The sequence below is a fragment of the Phaethon aethereus genome, assembly GCF_964289735.1.
Source record: "Phaethon aethereus genome assembly, chromosome: 7".
NCBI lineage: Eukaryota > Metazoa > Chordata > Aves > Phaethontiformes > Phaethontidae > Phaethon > Phaethon aethereus.
This window is the reverse complement of record NC_138583.1, coordinates 21,103,538-21,122,870: the sequence shown is the minus strand read 5'-3', so window position 1 is coordinate 21,122,870 and position 19,333 is coordinate 21,103,538. Positions and strand designations below refer to the sequence as shown.

The window sequence follows — 19,333 nt, the reverse complement described above, 5'->3', positions numbered from 1 at the left end:
AATCCTGTAGTGATTGCGGCAAGGGATCATTCTTCCAATGTTGTGATTCCTTGTTTGGAAGCTAGTGAGCCAGGACAAGACCCTGTGAATCAAAGTCTGAGTAGTCTATTAATCAGCAACAAGTTGGTGCTGCAGAACTTCGTAATGTTCTTGCAGTGACCCCTTGAAGGCTGCATAACAAACAGGGAGCTGGCGAAGAAATCAGCTGTAAGACACAGTAAACTCTATTGCAGGCAGAGAGCAAATGGTAGCAGTAAGTAGGCTGTGTACAGGGGGTGAAGAAATGGTTGGGAGCAGGGAGATCTGTTTTCAGGCTGTAAGTGAAGTCATTTTACAGTGGTGTTTATAATCCTATACACGGCAATAGCATCTTAGGACCTAGTGTTCTCACTTGGTGCTCTACAGACAATGTCAAAACCTCAAAGCAATAGATGGATCACTTCCAACTTTTCTCATTATGCCCTTATTTATACAGCATACAATGAACCTATGGAGCTTGCTGTTACAGGACAGTAACAGCAAAAGTGTAAATTAAGTTCAAAAATGTTTAGCAAATTTTAAGCTTGGATTCAGTTTTCCTTACAGGTTGGTAGACCTAGAGTAGCTGTACCTAAATTAGTAAATTACAGAAACATAAAACTGGTGAAATGGAAAATCAGACCCACTTATGAAGAATAAAACCTTCTTTGACAATATTTAGTATGATAAAACATTCAGAGGAAAAGAAGCCTTGATACTTCAAGTCACAAGTCAGTTTCTAGTTGGCTGGGATTAGGAAAAAAATTTCTCCAATAGGTAAGACACTAAGTTATTATTTTCTACAGGATGCCTTTCTCTAAATGATCTGATGCTGCATTGCAGCTGAGACAAAACTGGGAGAGCATGTGGACCAACATTCTTCTGCAATATGCCAGGTCTTATGTACCTGTCAGATAGGACAGTGTGCTGGGAGCCACTAAATTTCTATTCAGCAGCTCACAGAGGGAATCATCTTTTAATTTGGTTTAGTGAAACAAAGCAAGTTTACATGTATATCGGTATGGACGAACTGCAAGTTCTAAGTCTCAGGTATCTGACTGAGAAAAATCTCTCATCAATTAATTCAGTAAGAGTCTACAAGCTTTTACTGATAAATCTGCTGAGCAATGAATGAAACTCAGTTGCTCTGTTAGACTGTGTTTATAAACCTGTCATGTTACAGTGCATCTCTTTTGCTTTGATATTCTTTTTCTCTTAGATTAACTCTGTCATGTTTTTATAGACGAGAGCATCCAATTACGAAGCAATTATCAATGCCCTACTATTCAGATAACCACTCACAAAGTCTGAACAGCACATACTCATGAAGGATCTCCTGAGTAAAAACTATTTGCCCCACAGAGTCTTGTGATTGGTTTCAAATTATGAGTAAAAGGGCTGAAAAAGATTACAGGAGGTCACTTAGTTCACTCCCCTTTATTTACTCCTACTCAGATTAAGATAGGGATGAATGATATCTACTTTTTGTGAACAAAGCAGCAGGGTGGTTCACAAAATATTTCTTATTGTGAGAGAAGGGTACAGTTGTAAACAATATAGTTTGCTTTGAGCAATTCAGTCTACTTTAGTGTGTCCAAAACGTGGTTTCTATTGCAGCAGGCATGAGCAGTTCCTGTGTGACACTGGCCGAGGTCCTGTGGGCAAAAGGAAGCCCTTTGGAGGAAGAAGAAATATGGGCACTTTTGTACGTGGCCACAGTGCAGCTTCTGGAGGACCTTCACAAAGGTGAGGTGAAAAGTATCTTCTTATAGTTCTTACTGTTGGAAATTCATTCTTGAGTTATTTTAGCTCTTTTGAAGGTTTGGGGTTTTTTTTGAGATAAAAAGCATTAATGGTAATAATAGCATATTGCTAATAAAAATGAGAAAACTTTCAGTGCTGCTGGGATTTTGTGCAGACTGCTCTGCCTACATAAGAGATCTTCACACAGTTGTTTTTTTTCCCCAAATTACACATCAGATATTAATTCATCTAAGTACAACTACACACAGTGGAATGGGACAGAAGAGTCCTTCGTAAAGTCCGAATAACATACACACACAGAGTGTGCAGTGCCAGCTAGTATCATGTCATTCCCCTACTGATAGAGGAGTACAGGCAAATGCACACGGCTCCTCATCCAGCTAGTAAGAGATTTTTATCCTTGATGATAATAATGTGACTTATCATAATGACTAGGCACTAGGCAAGTCATCATGATGGATGCTTGCCAAGCAGGCCAGCTGTACAAGAGGGTACACCTGAGTAACCTGTCACATTTTGAGAACTGTTTATGACAATGGATATTCCTTTTGAGGGGAGATGAGACGAGATGTCTTCTTACCTCATGAGCATGTAGAGTCAGAATACAAAATACTGAAAACAAATGATGTGTAACTTCTGCTATAGCTAGAGGGGTGAACTTTTATTACCAACTAGTTTTTAATGGACTGGAACACTACAGCAGGTTAACTATACCATCAGTTCTCTTATCTAGTGTAACAAGAGGATAGAACAGCCCAGAAAAGACAGGCACCAGAAATGTGCAAAGGAGTGCAGCCCAGATATACCCACCTGGATAGATTCAGCTCAGGTCCATCACAGCTAATTAACTCAGTGCCAGACACTAAGCTGACAGTACGCTCTCCTGATCTCTTGTTTAAAAAGAAAAAAAGACTACTTGTTAGATGTCTATTGAATTGAGATAATCAGACCTATAGTTCCCTATGCTGCACCAGATAAATTTAGGGTATTATGATCAGAAGATGAAGAGTAAAACAAGAGGAAGCAGGGATGTAGAACCAAGCTGGTCTACAGGTCAAGTGCAAGGCTGCTCAAACCTGTCTTTAGAGAGCTCAAGTCCAGAAATTATGCCAAGATGGATTCATCCTGAAGCTGAATCCCCAGTGCTCCAGTTTCCTGGAGGGCAGCAAAGGTGAACTGCCTCTGCATAGGATCATCCCAGTTTACCAAGGCATATCTCTCTCTACATCTCCTACTTACAGCTATATTGCTTCTGGAATCAGCCTCTTCTCAGGGCTAGTACTGCTGCGTTTGTGCTGCACTGTGCTTGATGTAATAAATCCTGCTAGACCTGATGATGGTCATCACCACTTGCTATAGCAATATTTCCAATGTGTTTGGGCACTGACTGGTTAGGCAGGCAGGCTGACACATTGGCTGGCCAACGTTACAGAAGGCCAAGTAATCTTCATCGAGGCTAAAGTACAAGCAGGCTACCTGTTTCTAAAACAGACACATTTCCCAGCATGTGCTAACTGTATTTGCATACAACACTACAGAAAATGGGGAAGGAGCAAAAGAGAAGGCTAGAAGTAAATGCCACAACTGTTGCAAATACCAGTGGTCCATAAGTGTTGAATCTCTGGGTTCTCTGGCTATACAAACCTCCTAGGTGTATGTGAGTTCCCAGATTAACATTTTACCCATTTTTACCATCCATTTTCCTGATGTAAAGGTCACCATGCAGAAGAACTAAGTAGATATTTTTTAATATATGATTTTTAAATGCAAAAATACCAAAGCATTTAGGGCATATTTCTGAACTCTTTTCCTACAGATCTGAATGGTATCTGTTCTCACAGTCTAGACTGAAGAGAGTGGTTCAACAGCCAACATATTTTTTAAAATTACCTATATTTCCAGGGACCCTATATCTAAATATTGCCATAGTTAGTGCAGCTTTTCCTCTTTCTAAAGTAAACAGATTGAACTTAGATGCTTTTCATCATGCTTTTTTAATGAATATTTTAACCAAATCCCTTAGATATGTTTGGTCAAATTCACTTAAGATATTTATGCAAGTGCGGAGTGTTTGCAAAAGACTGCACATCCTCATGCTTCCACTCTTGCTTCAGACCACTGGGACCAACATCAGTGGATCTCTGCAGTGATATTTTTTAAGAGTACTCAGCCATTTACAAGAAGAATCCAGTGCATTGCTGAGACACCTAGATTTTTTCAGGGAACAGAAGGGGCAAGCTGTTCCCTAAGGGACAGGGAGCCCAGACCCAAGCACTGTTTACAAGGGTGGCAGGGCAGGGGCTGTGCCAGCCAGGCCCTTTATCCCACAGTACCCAAATAGGGCAAGTGGGGCAGGTCTGGGGTTGACCACTGGAGAATCCAGATCACCACATGAGTTTGTGGTGACAAAGCAGATCCGAGATCAAGCTGGGAAGCTGAGTCGGGACCAGGTCTGGTGTGGGCAACCAGGGTCACATAGCACCAGGCAAGTCCACAGTGACAAGGCAAATCTGAGGTCAGGCTGGGAAGTCAGTCTGTGGGTCAGGATCAATGAGGTCCACAGTCAGGCAAGGCATGGCCGTGGCTGAGCTGGAGACAGGTACTACTACACCATACCTCAGGCAGGGACTTAAGGCCCCAGGCTGAGCTTAACTGGAGCCTGGGACTATGGGCAGAGGATGGAGGTAGGTCCCAAGTGAGGCTGGTCAGGGCCATTAAGGCCTATTAGTGTCAGCTTTAGAAGTCTACATTTATAATTTAAAACCACTTTTGTTTGAAGTATTCCCTCTCTTTTAACAGAACTGACATGCAGTGAATGAGTGACTGAATGTGAATAATGCTAAAATATCATGGCTGTTCACGTTACTGGTAGAATCTAGTCTAAGTTTTAGTTTGGAGAGTTTTCATATTTGCATTCTGGTAAAAAAACCTCCCAAAGTTCAGGTTAGTTGGAAATTATGTTTCCACTTAAAGAAAAGCTTAGTAGTTTGTAGCACTGGGACTTGGGAATTTGTTTCTACTGCTACCTCAGCTTCTGTTGACTGACACGGTATAGTCATCAAAGCTGGGCTCTGCATCAGTTTCATCACCTGTACAATGGAAATAAAGATACTGACTCCTGACACTGACTTTCTGGCAAAGTAACACGGCTTTGCTAGACACAATATACTGAGATAAAGGTTACTAAAATGCAGAGCTGACTAACTATAAGCAGCATACAGAACAAAAAAATGTCACCAGAGGGAAGAGATTTGTACCATGATCACGCAACTTAATGAAAGCTAACTTGAAGCCTTTTGCAAATGCCAGCTTCAAAGTATTCCTGCTTTATTGGACGGAGTGTTCTACTCTTCTGATACTCTCTTGTGCTTTGCATAAAAAGATCTACCGAAAACATCAAGATCTCCACAATCTGCACATGGGAGGTAATTCTGCCTTTCCTTAGCCTTCAGAAATCCATTGAAATCAATATATTGTTTATATGTCTGAAATGATGTGAGAGAGAAATCAAATCTTTAACCACCACTGAATTCCAGCTGACAAAATAAGCCAGGCATAAGTGAACACGCCTAACGTGCACAACTTCTGTGTACATCTCCAGGAAACCTCAGTGATGGGTTTGGCTATGCAGGTATGACACCAGCAATATGATTTTCTGAGTGCAGTGAATTCAACGTTAAGAACTCCATTATCTTCCTCAACATTTTTCAGACCCTGCCATCTGTGTGATTTGTCCATGGTCAGTACTATTGTCTGCTGAAGGAAATTTGTCCTTCCAAAACAATGCATCTCAGACAGAAGCTGTCCCTTTCAGTGCACCGGAATTGCTCCACAGACAAAGTAAAAACCAGCGCATTGGACTAACAAAGGTGAGGTATATTACAAAATAAAACTTGAGAGTACCTCATGAAGACAAGGTTGTGGGTTTTAATGCAGCATATCTACTGTCAAACTCTATTTCTAATAACACTAAGCAAATTAGGCTACAGTTAGAAATATTTACATGTATCTTGCAGCTCGCCATTAGATTAGCATGCATGTCAACTTCAAAATCAATTTTGAATATCAGTCCTCAAGGTCTGCAGAAAAGTAATATTTGTAAAGGCCCATGGAAAGGAAGAATATTTCTATAAGCATGATGTTTGACCAGCTATGGTAATTGTAATCCCAGAAGTAGCAGGACTGCAGTATCTATACCATCAGAGAGTGGAAGTACTCCCAGGAAGTCAGAAATATGTTCAGCTTTGTTAACAATTTACTTTTCTTCTCCCTGGCAAGACAGTATGATACAACACTCAGGTACCTAGAAGTTTAAATACCATCAGTGCATAATTCCCTCAGGCAGAACGCAGTAGTTTCAGACTCCTACATAACTGATCACTTAGATGCTATGCAGAAACATAAAGCTTTGGAATAGTTGGCCCTTACTCCAGTAATCCTCTTCCTGGACATGACTGTCAGTCAGTCCCACAGGTAGGGGAGAGCTTTAATCACCAATGGGAGAGCTTCAAAAATAAAGGAAGGAGTTCAAATTTCTTTTCCTACTTATGGCATGATTGGATAGAAGGCAGCCTGGCTCAGCTCCTCGACCTGAACAGTATTTAGTGCATGTTATCTATAAGTCCATAAGACAAGAGTCAGTATTGTACTTTTATATATGTTTCCTCTAGTCTTCCTCTAGTTATTTAAAAAATTAGCTGTTTGGCTTCTGCCATTTTGTGACAAAGACACCAAAAAATGGTCTCTCTAGTACAAGGCTTTTCTGTATTTAATGTTTACTTCATAAAGGGTTTGCCTTTCTGTTTTGACAGATGTTGGTGTATTCCTTAGGAATGACCCTCTATTGGTCAGTAGACTACCAGGTTCCTCCAAACCAGGCCAGTAACACAAACATTTTTGGTTTCTTTTATTCCATCTTATATTAGTAGTTTCAAAGATTGAGAGGCATAATCTGAAGTCTCAGTAGGAGGGGCTTTATGTTCTGGACCACTAGAAAGAATTGGAAAGCTTGTGTCAAGGTCCAGTCTTCACCAAAAATCTAAATCAGGAATTTAGTTAGGCCTCATCTTTACTTTCCTTTTTGTTTCCCTTTTTCTTCAAAAACCAGAATTGTTCCCATTAAGTTGAATTGTACCTTGCTTTTAAGAGTGAAGATTATTTATTCCAAGACTGTAATAAGGAACAGGCTGCCCAGTGAAGTGGTTGAGTCACCATCCCTGGAGGTATTTCACAGATGTGTAGATGTGGCACTTAGGGACATGGTTTAAAGATGGACTTGGCAGTGTTAGGTTTACGGTTGGACTCGATGATCTTAAAGGTCTTTTCTGTGACAGGAAGGGCCAAAAGAAAAACATCATGTTGGCATGACTGTGGTGCTATGCACATTTATGTGCTTTTTCAAAGCATGGGATGCTAGAATAAAACTAAATAACTCTCCTTATTTCTGCATAAATTCTACCAGCATCTCTGCTAGTTGAAATTTTGCATTTCTTGCTTACTCAGAATCCTTTCAAAGATTTATAGCACACATTTTGCTTAGTTTCTATATCCATGCCTTTGATTGCATGGTTTTGATTTGGACAGCACAAGCTTTTAGTAGATTTAACCTCCCCCTCATGGGTATACATGGTCTAAGAGAGAAGGCTCTATAAGCTAAATGACTCTAAAATTTAAGTATTCGGTCTATATAGCAACAGTTTTGGGTGGTACAACCCTTCACCTTTTTGAAGCTAATGCTGCCACATATCTTACTTGCATGAATCTTTAAGATTCACAGTCTAATTAGCAAAGCTGTGGAGCAGACTGAACTGTTGTCTGGCACCAAGAAGTCCCTATACAGGCTGCTGCTGCCCCTCCTTGTAGATGCCAGTTTCTTCCAAGGCTATCCTGGAAGAATCTATCCATTAGAGGCTCCATTTAGTGCTGTTATGCTGCCTGTCTGGAATTTTCCCAAAGCCTAAAGGAATTCATTCCTTTAGATGGAAATGGAAAGTGCTCATTTCTAACTCAGGGTGAAAGGCTTACAGAAAGTCCTTGTCCCAGTTTACACAGGATTTCAGATCACTGGGAGATACCATTTAACAGCACCTCTGTTTTGACTCAGTCCCTCCAGCTGAGTGACCAGCTACACATGCTCTTGCTGACACTATGTGAAGATGTGCCACATAAAAGACTTTCTCCTGAATCAATTCTGGAAGCATGTGAGGCACATCAGAAGGAATCTGCTGCCTTACCAGCAAACGTCTATATAAAGAAAATGGTCCAGCTTGCTGTGGGAAGTGTCAGTGAGGTAGGTACTACTGTCATACTCTAACCATCTCCTTTTCTTTAGTGAGAGAGGTGAGCAGCGACATGGGATACAGGTGAGCAATTGCTTGAAATTAATGCTCGTATGAATTAAAGAAGTGAGATTTAGTTCTAGACTTCTAAGCAGGAAATTGAGTGGGCATGTGTACAAGCAAATGAGGGAATGAAGCCATCTCTCTCACCACTCTTACACTCCTGGGAAATTATACAAATCCAGCTTTTGCACTTACAGTATCTTCATTTCTTTGGTTAATACTGAAGCAATCATAACCTTTACAGAGACTTCATATTATCCAAAGGAATGGACTTTACACAAGAGAGAAGATTTCCCCATTGCCACTCTGGTCTCAGACTTTCTGTATGAAATTAAAAGAAATCACATTTACATCATATTGAGAATTTCATTTACCATCCTTGAGTGGAGCTGAACATTCACCGTGCAATCAAGCCTGACCACGTGAAGTCTTTAATAAGTAAGCACCTGAGTCTTTTTCAAGATTTGAAATATCAACAAACATTTTTGTTGACAAGCTGCAAATATCTTTTTTTCTGTTTTCAACCAGTATTCATTAAAATTCTGAGATGACCTTTTCCCTTGCATTCTCTATTATTCTACTTCCTCACTGTAACAGAGGGTATCCTCTCTAAAACACAGGTAGCATGAGAGCATGATGCCATCAAAACTCAATCCTGCTTTGTGTTAATCTGAGAAGATGAAGTTGCTTATACCAAGCAAATCGGCAGCCTCTGACAAGCAGAGGGCAAGGATCACTTCAGCATGAGAGTCCAAAGTCCACATATCATATGACATTGACTTGCAGTACTACTGTCTTCTAGGTAGAGCGGGTGGTCACCGAAGACAACACAGCCTCTCAGCTTAACAGAAGTCATGTGATAAGGAAAAGACTGCATGAGAAAATATCGGACACCTCACCACTGTCCTCCCAGATGAATTTTCACCAAGGTAAAGAAGGATTTATAATCTTAACTGTCTAATAAGGATACAGCCAGCCTTCTCTGAGTCTTTCCTAAACTAGATGAATTGTTTAATTTCACGCTGTAGTGATTACATGTGGTGTCGGATACGATATTTATTGCTTTACATATAAATGACTTATTAATGGAAAGACACTAAGGCAAGACGGCAGGGTTTCTGTTCCTTATTTCCTCAAAGGACAGTAGTCTGAGGGCTGTGAAGCAATGATAACAAATCAGCTTGCACAGATTTGACTCTTAAAGCACTTTGCATAAAACCTGTGCAATATAAATCAAAACTACTTCCAAAACTGCTTTTGTACTTTGTATACTGCAGTGTATTTTCGAAGGCAAAGAGTGGGATTCTGTGAAGTTATCCTGTTGCCATTAAGGAATATAAATTCATCCTTCATATTTGAGTACTCAAGCAAAGATTTGTGGTTTCTTCTTTATTTTAGTTCCATTTTTCTATTCAAGAGATGTTTTATAAATTCACACATGGATTGGTGGAGTGATTTCAAGACACAAGGCCAAATTCTGCTCACTATAAAAATAAACCAGCAGATAGTAATTTCACATTTCATTTGACTAAGATCAAGATTTTATTATCTCTCAGAGTAATCCTCTAACTGTAACTAAATGTGGACTTCAGGTTCAGATAGTTTTTTCTACTCTTTATATTGTACTGTTCACTTCAACAGAAATCTCTGATTTTGGGGCAAGGGGAAGGTTGGCTCAAGCTATGCAGGTTTTTTTGGGATATGCTCAACACTAGGTATATGAACAATACAACTCCTATTCAGCAAATCACATATATCCCACTAATCTCAGCTAGAATTAAACACACGCTTAAATACCTGTGTAACATTTCTATGAGGTATTATTGGTCATAAGAAAAGGAGATTCTTCTGGAAATCAGAAGACAAATATAGACAAAATACAGACAAACCAGCCCTCAAATCATATTGGCTCACTCACTCATTCAGAAGCTAAGCGTACAGATTCACACTTGCATAAGCTAGTGAAAACTCTGCTGCTGCCGAAAGGGATGATCCCATCTTCAGCCTCCTATTAGCCACAAATTCCTGCCATTTTCCTGCTTCTGGTTCTAGTGACTATGTATCTGTGGTGATCTCTGTGTTTTCTAGGGATTTTGGTCACATGGTTTAGACTAGCTTAAGGACTTCAATGAATCAGGATATTGATTCCATTGAGAACATGTAAGCTTCACTTTTCAAGGCAGCATTCGATTTCATTCTTTTTTTTTTTAAATTAAAAATGATCACCTTCAGAGATTCTGGAAAGGGACAAGAGACAGTGCAATCAAAGTAAAGTTAGGGTGCAACAGAAATATGTACTTATTAATGACTTAGGATGACCCCTTAATGGAATTTCTGCAGCTGACTCTGGTAGTGGCTTGTGTCTGGGCACTGTCCATCCAGCACACAGAAAGAATACCTTATAGATGAAGGTTTTGGGCTTCTGAATACAAGGAAGGAGAACTTTGCAGGTTATCTGCACTTTGCAACTTTACAGTTAAACATGCAAAATAGAATTAATATATTAGAATGGTTTTATTTGGAATGGATGAGGAGAACTATGACAACTATTTTGTGTCAGAATAAGATTATGAAAGTAATAGAATGAAGTTACCAAGCTTTCCTTGATCCTTAAAGAATTGAAGTCAGGATTAGAAGACAGGCAGACATGGACTGTATAAAAATTAGTCAAGCCAAATGTTATTTACGTCATCATGCAGAGACAATGATTTATAATTAAAGTCTGTGATTCACCATACTTCCTTTCTGTTTCCAGACAAAGGGTCCAGATTAATGAATTATAGCTGGTCAACAGAAGATTACAGACAACTCTCTGTAGACTACAGTGACTCTAATAGTATTTCTGAAAGTACGTCTTTGATACTGTCTAACCGAGGACACAGAAGAGGTAAAATTTTCCTGAACGATTATGTTTATGATTTATGTACTCACTTCTTTTGTCCCCTGACATATGACACTACACATGTACGGTCAGGTGATAGCTGCTCCCACACACTGGTGATTATGTGACTAGGGAGGTATATTTGTGCTAAACTGCAGAGAAGAAAGATCCTTTTATACTGGATTCCTTTTCACTTGTGTCCTACTGTAAAGCTATATGTTTCCTGGTTACCATGCAGCACCATCACCTTTTTCTTGCTTTATGCCCCCTTTGCCAGGTGAAGGTAGATCAGATCAGCAGATCACAGACAAAGCCTGGCAGCATGTTTCTGGCACATGGGGTCATGAAACACATGAGAAATGGTGGAGCTATCCCACAAATGCATATGATGGGCAATGTCAAGATGGCAGCACTGAGATCAGTTGAATCTATGAACAATATGTGAGACTTGAATGGTGGGGATTAATGTTTCTTCAAGCCCATTTGAAAAACAAAGGGACTAATTCTGAAATCTAAAAGGAAAAAAACAATGAAACAACCCTTTGTTTTCTTCGCATTTTTGTCCTAAAGCCATTGTATATTTCCTGCTCAGCGTGTTGTTTTCATTGTGCTAAATGCCAGGTTGCAATGCTGCTCTTCTGATTTACTTTGTCCAGAGATATCAGAGTTGAAATTTTAGCTCCACTTTCAATCCTTTTATGGTGGGAACAGCATGAAAGAAACTGTTTGGGAGAAGATCCATTCAGTGAAGACACTGTGGTAGACATCAGTCAGGGTCCTTCCCAAGCCACTTAAATCACAGTGTAAGGAGATACTATGAAGAAAAGAAGGGAATTCAGCAGAAAGGGGAGTACAGCTGTGCACATGTATCTTCATGTTTAAATTGGAATCTGAGCTACGAACGCCTAGACGGGATGTTCACACTGCCCAAAAGCGAAAGTTTTCTGTTGCCAAATGTCATCAGTGTCTCCTAAAAAACCCAAGCTTACCATGCCAGTTCCCCATTCTCTGACTCCTGCCCATTTCTATTCTCCGTTCCACAGTTACCCACCCTCCCATCTGCTTTCAGGCTTTATTTCCATCCTGCCTGGGGCACTTCTCCTGAGCTTCCAGACCCAAAGGTGGAAGTTTACTCTGTACTTTGAAGTTTACTTCCTCCCTCTATGAGCCTCCATGAGAAATTAAGTACAGGGTCCTCCTGTGGCATGGATTCAAATGTGCTCTGTAAGCATGTGCGATTTTTTTATCCCAGAATTTTCTTCCCTAAGGCAATAACTCTAGCATCCGCTACATCAGTTATGATGCAACAAGGTATGCACTGACTGGTTAGTTCACCGATGCCATAAATAACAGAAAACTGCTGAGTAGTCCTTGCTTTTCCTCACTGGGGAGGGTTAATTTGGGTTTATGATATCCAGATGCTGATTGCCATGAAATTTGTAGGAACTTATTAACCACACTCTTCCAAATTCAAAAGGTTTAAAGTTTACTAGGCAAAAATGAAAGGTATAGAGCATGACCTCAAGGGACTAATTTCCCTAGAAAAAATGGCAAAAAAACTGCGTGCACACTGCATTATCATAAGTCTGTCAGGAGATAATTCACAGAAAGTGAATATATCTTGGGAAGAAAAACCCCATGTAATAGCCTCTCAGCCCCAAGGATGAGGAAGGTGAGGTTACTCATGCAGCTGCTGTTGATACTCTCCTCCTGAAAGGCACTGCTTTTCTGAAGCTCCAGAATTGCAATCAATATCAGCAACAATAAAAACCTGAGATTGCAGCTTCTCCCTATGTGATGCATATGTGTTAGTCACATACCTAGTGGCACATAGTGAATGTAAACTCGGGAGCTTGTTTTGTAAGTCCTTTCTAAAAAAATTTTGGTCAGAAACTTGACAAAGGCTCATTCCAGTGCTTTCTGCATGTCGCAGAGGTCTCCACTGAAACATCAGTAGCTGTTCATACTCAGATTTTGTAAGACAAAACTCTAAAAATACAGAAAACACAGAATGTGAGAGCTTGTTTGCCGCAGACATTCTTTCATGAGAAAATGTATTAGAAAAATGCATTCTTCTCTGAAAAGAATTATTACCATCTAGTAGAGTACCATTATTGAGGGAGATCAATATCTCTATCCAGACTCCATTTTAGAAGCTCATTTAACATATAATAAGTTAATCATCTACAGGAACAAATTATTTCAGGGCCACATGTTACTTAAACATCAGGATTTGTGTTGGATTTATGATCAAAGCATGGCAGTCTGGCCACTGACACTAGCCAACTTGTCCCACTGCCATAACAGCTGAGACAGAAAACTGTATGTGCTTGTCAAAGTACATTTATACAACTATGTGAAACCTATAGTGTAAGCAGAGAATTTTGCAAGGCTTTCTCATTAAAAAGCATGCAGTTTCAGACCACAGGACTGAATCTTAACTTTGGTAACTAGCCCTGAGTATTTGGCTTATCTCAAATCTCACATTTTGTCACTACCATCTGCAGCTTGAAAAAACATGTTTATGTATATTTTAGCAACGTGACTGTAGATTTTCTAGTTTTTAAAATTGCAATTTGTGGTTGGTACACTAGAATCCAATGTCATGTTTTCATGTTAGAATTCAGAGTGAGGTCTCAGAGTGTAGTTCATGGATATTTTATCTGGACAAAAATCTGACCTAAATGATTACTTCCACATCACTCATCACCTCTATCATTCTGCCTATGTAATAGTTCGATATGCAATTCTTCAGATAAAATAAAAGAAATGATCCAAGTGAAGAAAAAATTAACCTTCCCAACCTTCCCTAAAGGATTTAAAAATTTCTGCTGCTAGAAGAAATGTTCATGGAACTATCACTTGCATAACTCTTTCTGGTTCTACCTCTAAATTTCAGCCTTCACGTATTCGGACAAAGCAATGCCTAGCCCTTCTGTAGCAGGAAAGATGACTGAAGGTGAAAAATTATGCAAATCTTATCTGCTAATGACTCTTAAACCTTCCTATATTCCCACCAGATTTTTATGATGTAAAAACTTTCACGATATACTTAACGTAGCAAATAACCAATGGAATATTTACAAATAGTTTTCATTTCAGTGATTTTATATCCTACTCTGATTAAGCCAGAGAATTTTCATGGCTTTTTCACCCTGATTTTATGCCTGGAAATAGAATAACAAAGAATACTAGCAGTAATTTTTGAAGAGCAAAAACTGTTTCATAAATTACCCCCATACATATGGAAATAACAGCCATTGTACCTACACAGCTATTTTCTAAATTACATTCACATGAAGGGTTATGAAGAGGAAGTAACAATAACTGCAGAAATGGGAATACTGCTGGTGTAGTATTCACTTAGCCTTATCAAATAGCCATTTATCATGGCCAAGCAAGAACACAAGAGAGGAAGTAAGCCAGTCTAAACTTCCTCCTTCTTGTAATTGTGCCAAGATCTGATGCTGAGTGCTGCTACAATTGCTTCAGTTGTGAAACTTGCTTTATTCATTTCAGGGAGAGTTCCACAGACGCACAGGTCATGGGACCCCACGCTTAGTGGGTCAAGGACACAAAGTAGCTACAAGCTCTTCATAAACAGGTAATCAAAACTCATATTCCTAAAAGATGGAAGCTGTTTTATCACCAAGTGAAGCAGACAACCAGTGTGGCAATGTCATTATCAGAAAATCCCTGGATCACCAGCTGAAGCAGTTTTGATAATAGATACTGTTTATGTAGAATTAAAGTGCACCTAGACTTGGTTTGGCTCCACGCAAAACAGTCCAAATGCTCTAGTGAGAAGGAGCTTGGGCCCTAAACAATCCATACAAAACAAGCACATTGAAGTTTTCCACCTTTACTCTTTACCACTGTGTCCTGCCAGATGTCACTGGCCTCCCAGAACAGCTGTCCCACAATCAGACAGGTAACAACAATAGCTCACTGTGGCTGAAACAACTGGGAAGCAGCTTCACAGAGAGTGTGGAAGGGAAAAACCTGTTGAAAAGGCATGACCAGTCATTGCTTTCACTGGCAAGGCATTCTGCAGAGTCTGTAATGGTCTACATTCAGATTTTGGATCTGGTCTTGCCTTGCTGTCACATTAGCAGAGGCTTGATGTGTTCTGGAGTGTTTATGACAGACCATGTATATGATCCATCATTTTCAGTGGATTATTTGCATTTCCATCTCAGTTCTTAGACTGATTTGTCTCACTTGTGTCAACCATATCCAGCCCTGTGCCACCACTTTACTAAAGAGTTATAGGTAACCCAGGGACACAAGCAGTAAAGACCTCTGCTCTGTCATGAGGATTAGCCTCATTTCAGCCATGGCATCTACAGCAGCCCTGTACATAGACAAGGAAAGCTGAGAATTGTACAACTGATACTAACTCCTTTTCAAAAGCCAGGGAAACACCACTGCTGCCAAACAAGAGTTTTCTACACTAGGTGTGAGCATAGTGCAGCTGTAATTATGGCTGTTTCCAAATGAAGAGGAGATGTAAGTACTGTTAACCTCTAGGCACCACAAAGACCAGAAACCCATGGTTAAGCACCATGTAATCCCTACAGACATTCCATTTAAATTGAGATCCTGACCCAGTTAAACAGGAGTTTCTTCTTTTAACCATGACATGAGTAATTCAGGCCCACAGGAAATACTCCATTTAGATCAACTCCCAATTAAATGTATCCCAAGTAAACAGTTTGAATTTCCTGATAAATCAGCCATGATAATCTGAGCTATGTATGATACCCCAGTGCACCTCTAAACATACAATAAGAACAAAAACTACAAGCAGGTTGTGGGATAGTGGCAGCTTTTGTAAAGAAAGAACTCTCTGTCTACCTGTCTAACTACAGACACATACATATCTATGTGTATATACAAACCTCTATATATGCATCACACACCCGGAAATGATATCAGTAACAGAATATTTATTTAGTCAATATTTTGGAGCAATTGCCATGCCTCTGACTACCAACCTGGGTATCATCTTGATATCCTTGATCTAAAATCATGCTGCCAAGAAAATGTTCCACTCCTCTGCTGAAAGATGAACTCTCCTCCAAATTTCCAGCAAGCTCTTTCCCACAGAACTTCAGGGACTTTTGGTTGCAAGCATCTGCAGTTGAATTTCTACCAAGGTCATCACTGTATTGTAAGAACCATGACAACAGTGAAGTTGAAATAATTAGTCTGTAAACCACTGATTTCCCATACAAGAGGACAATCAACACAAAACTTTAGTGATGCATTTACTATCTATAAAGCTTACTAATATCATGACACTCACTTCTGTCAGCAGTCCAATTGACATAATATACATCTCATAAAATTAAGCTTGTAAGTATATGCAGGGCTATGGCCTATATATAAAGAAGACAGAGCTGTCAAGTCTGGCATCTCTTACCTTGCAGGACTAACAACAGGAAGTTCTTTCCACAGGAAAAAAAAAGTCTTCTTAATACAGCATCTTGGGTTTTGAGCTAATAGGATTTTTATACCCACAAAAGTCATGTCAGGTCATTTTTAGGCATGTTTCTTAGTTAAATGTTGATCTCTATGTTGATAGAAAGAAAAATATCTAGATATCTTTATAGACAGAGGAATGCAAACTAGCATAGCATAGCACAGAACAGAATAGTTCAGTTGGAAGAGACCTGCCTTTTAAACACTGACAGGCTTGAGGCATTGACCACATCTCTAGGAAGCCTGTTCCAGTGTTTGGTCACCCTCCCAGTAAAGAAATGCTTCCTAATATCAAGTCTGAAACTCCCCTGGTGCAACTTTGGACCATTCCCACATGTTCTGTCACTGGATACTAGGGAGAACAGGTTGGCAACTACTCCAGTAACTTCGTTAAAAACCTTCTGAAACTCCCTGAATAGTTCCCTGAAGCAACTCTACAACATGCAAAAGAAAAGCATAAAACTTTGGGATAATAAAAAATCTTCTGTGTGACTTCGGCTTTTGTTAAAAATGTAGTTAACAAAAATCCACTTCAAAAAACCCTTTCCTTCAATACCATGTAATCATTCTTTCCTCACTGATAAGAATATATATGTTTACTCTATGCATACATGTGTCTGCTCACATGGAAAACACCATTACTTTTGGGTTAAAAGTATAGTATAAAGACAGCTTTCTGATCTGAGATTTCACACATCTCTCTCTCAATTAAACTGAAAATTCCCTCAGTTCCGTAAGACATTAATTTATTCTAATGATCTAGTATTCAAATAATTTAGTTCCCATTCCTGGAAAATTCTTAATAATGTAACAACAAATGTCATAGTATTCTGAAGCTTTTTTGCTTCAGAAAATAAGAAATGAGGAATTGACTTCATCCTGTAGAATTTCCAGAAAGGCATGGGGCTAATTCTTTGCCTGTTGGCTTCACCAGACTTAAATCTGCTAGATCTGGCTCACCAAAAGAAAAAGACGACTGTTACTGAATTAAAGCATAGTTTAAATTTATTTACAAAGGGCATCGGTAATATTATCTATGTTAAATTATTTTTCCTTTTTCTGTGAAGAAATATTTAACAACTTGGAACTGACATTGCCCTGGATTTCATAATATTCTGCCAGTCAATGTACCTTACACTCTTTGTCCTCAAGTCTGTGTTGTTTTGATTGCATGCGATATATGTTGTTCACCATGACATTTCTTTTGAAGGTCAGTCAGTGCTGTAGAAGAAATCCCTGTTGGAACTCAGAAGAACAGCAGACAGAATCTGCTGAGTTTAGGTTCCACCTTCTCTGTGTCTACAAAGGACTACACAGCAGCTCCTGCATCACAGAAATGTTTGTTCCACAGGAAGGAAAAGGTGACTAATGAAAACATATAAGCTGATTTCAAAATGTAAATATCACTGAAGAGAAACCTCTCATCCAGTTGAGTATTCTAAATTGACAGACTCCAAATTAGGCATGATCTGGTTCTGATAACTCAGAACTGAAGGTAGTGAAAGCTCTTGTTCATAAAGACTAAGCAAAAACTTATAATCAAAACCTCTCTGACCTACATGTGTGATTTCTGCAAGCATCAAACACCATATGGACTGTTTTCATCAACCACTTTAACAGCAGCTTCAGAAAGCAAAAACATTTACAGAGACAGTGAGCCCAAACCCTTGCTGGTCAACAGTGCTCAGAGGACTTAAATTTTTCTTACAGTGTATGCCTTGACAGAAAGCATAGGCTAGCAGTGAACATGCCAAACCACTAGTTCACCTAAGGGTCTATTTCTAGTTGCTCATTTGTTGTAGGACTGTGTTAAATGGGAAGGGTGATGTCTCTTCGGCAGCTGGATTACAAAAAACCATAAATAACTGAATCACAGAAAACTCCACAATGCTGCCCATGGAGTTTTCTCTTGGGAGGAAGAAGGGACAAGTTTCCGGCTGGTGAGTCCCTTCACCTGTGCTCAGTTCACAAGCTCAAGACTGACCAGTGGCAGAACTTTCATCAAGAGTTTCAGTTAGATACTTTGGGAAATTATCTTTTTATATATAAATTTAGTTTTAAATTTTGTTAATATGTTTTTTGCTGGGATAATAATTAAATTCCTCAGAAGGAGCCCAGAAACTGTTACAACAAAGTGCTAGTCCCTCTTTGTAAGTGATACAATTGTCTGTTGGCAGGACAATACTAGTATTATGAAACAAACTATAAATTTTCTCAAAAAAAAGATCTAAATGGATCAAGGTACTAAGTCATGGAGAATGGTTGGAACGATACACATCTTACCACTTGCAGACATTTAGTTATTTCTGTCTGCTTCAAGGATCTAAAAGCATAGATGAGCCTGAAAAAACCTCAATATGCAAAATTCCTTGAGGTGGATGCTCAGCAAGAAAAAAGCATCTTGTGCTGTTAAAGTTTGCTGAAGTTAAAAAGAAAGAATACAGTGTCTGCTAAGAAGAAATATAGTCAAACTTCATTACAGGGAAGAAAGCAGCTCTGCAATTTAGTCTGGTTCCCTATGGAAGCTAGGCTTATGAAATCACAGTGGCGTGTATGTATGTGTGTACATGTCTGTGACTGTCCTCATAGTAACTTGGGGATCAAACAGGAAAAGGTCTCAGAAGAAATTAAGTTTCTGTGTCATGAAAATAGGTGCCTTGCAAAGGCAAGGGATCTTGGTTAGATGCTTTTACAGAAGAAAAGGCGTCAGGATGAGCTTACCCCTAATTAGACCCCAGAAAGTCCACACAGGTGAAACCCCAGAGAGAAGTCTTCAATCAGCATTTGCACCTTATTAGACACTGAAGTCAATTAGCTACAGCATACAGATCAACAGAAATAGGTT

General features: G+C 39.4%; 1 protein-coding gene across 1 annotated transcript in view; it reads left to right on the top strand.

The window, feature by feature from the left end:
- Positions 1–8,038: 8,038 nt before the first annotated feature.
- Positions 8,039–19,333, top strand: part of FRMPD2 (FERM and PDZ domain containing 2) — a gene marked incomplete at both ends in the record, with an annotated part of 58,482 nt that continues 47,187 nt past the window's right edge. The window contains 5 exons of the mRNA XM_082002186.1: positions 8,039–8,071; positions 8,926–9,052; positions 10,879–11,010; positions 14,524–14,608; positions 17,699–17,849. Coding sequence (XP_081858312.1) covers positions 8,039–8,071; positions 8,926–9,052; positions 10,879–11,010; positions 14,524–14,608; positions 17,699–17,849 — 528 coding nt within the window. The remainder of the gene's footprint in view (positions 8,072–8,925; positions 9,053–10,878; positions 11,011–14,523; positions 14,609–17,698; positions 17,850–19,333) is intronic.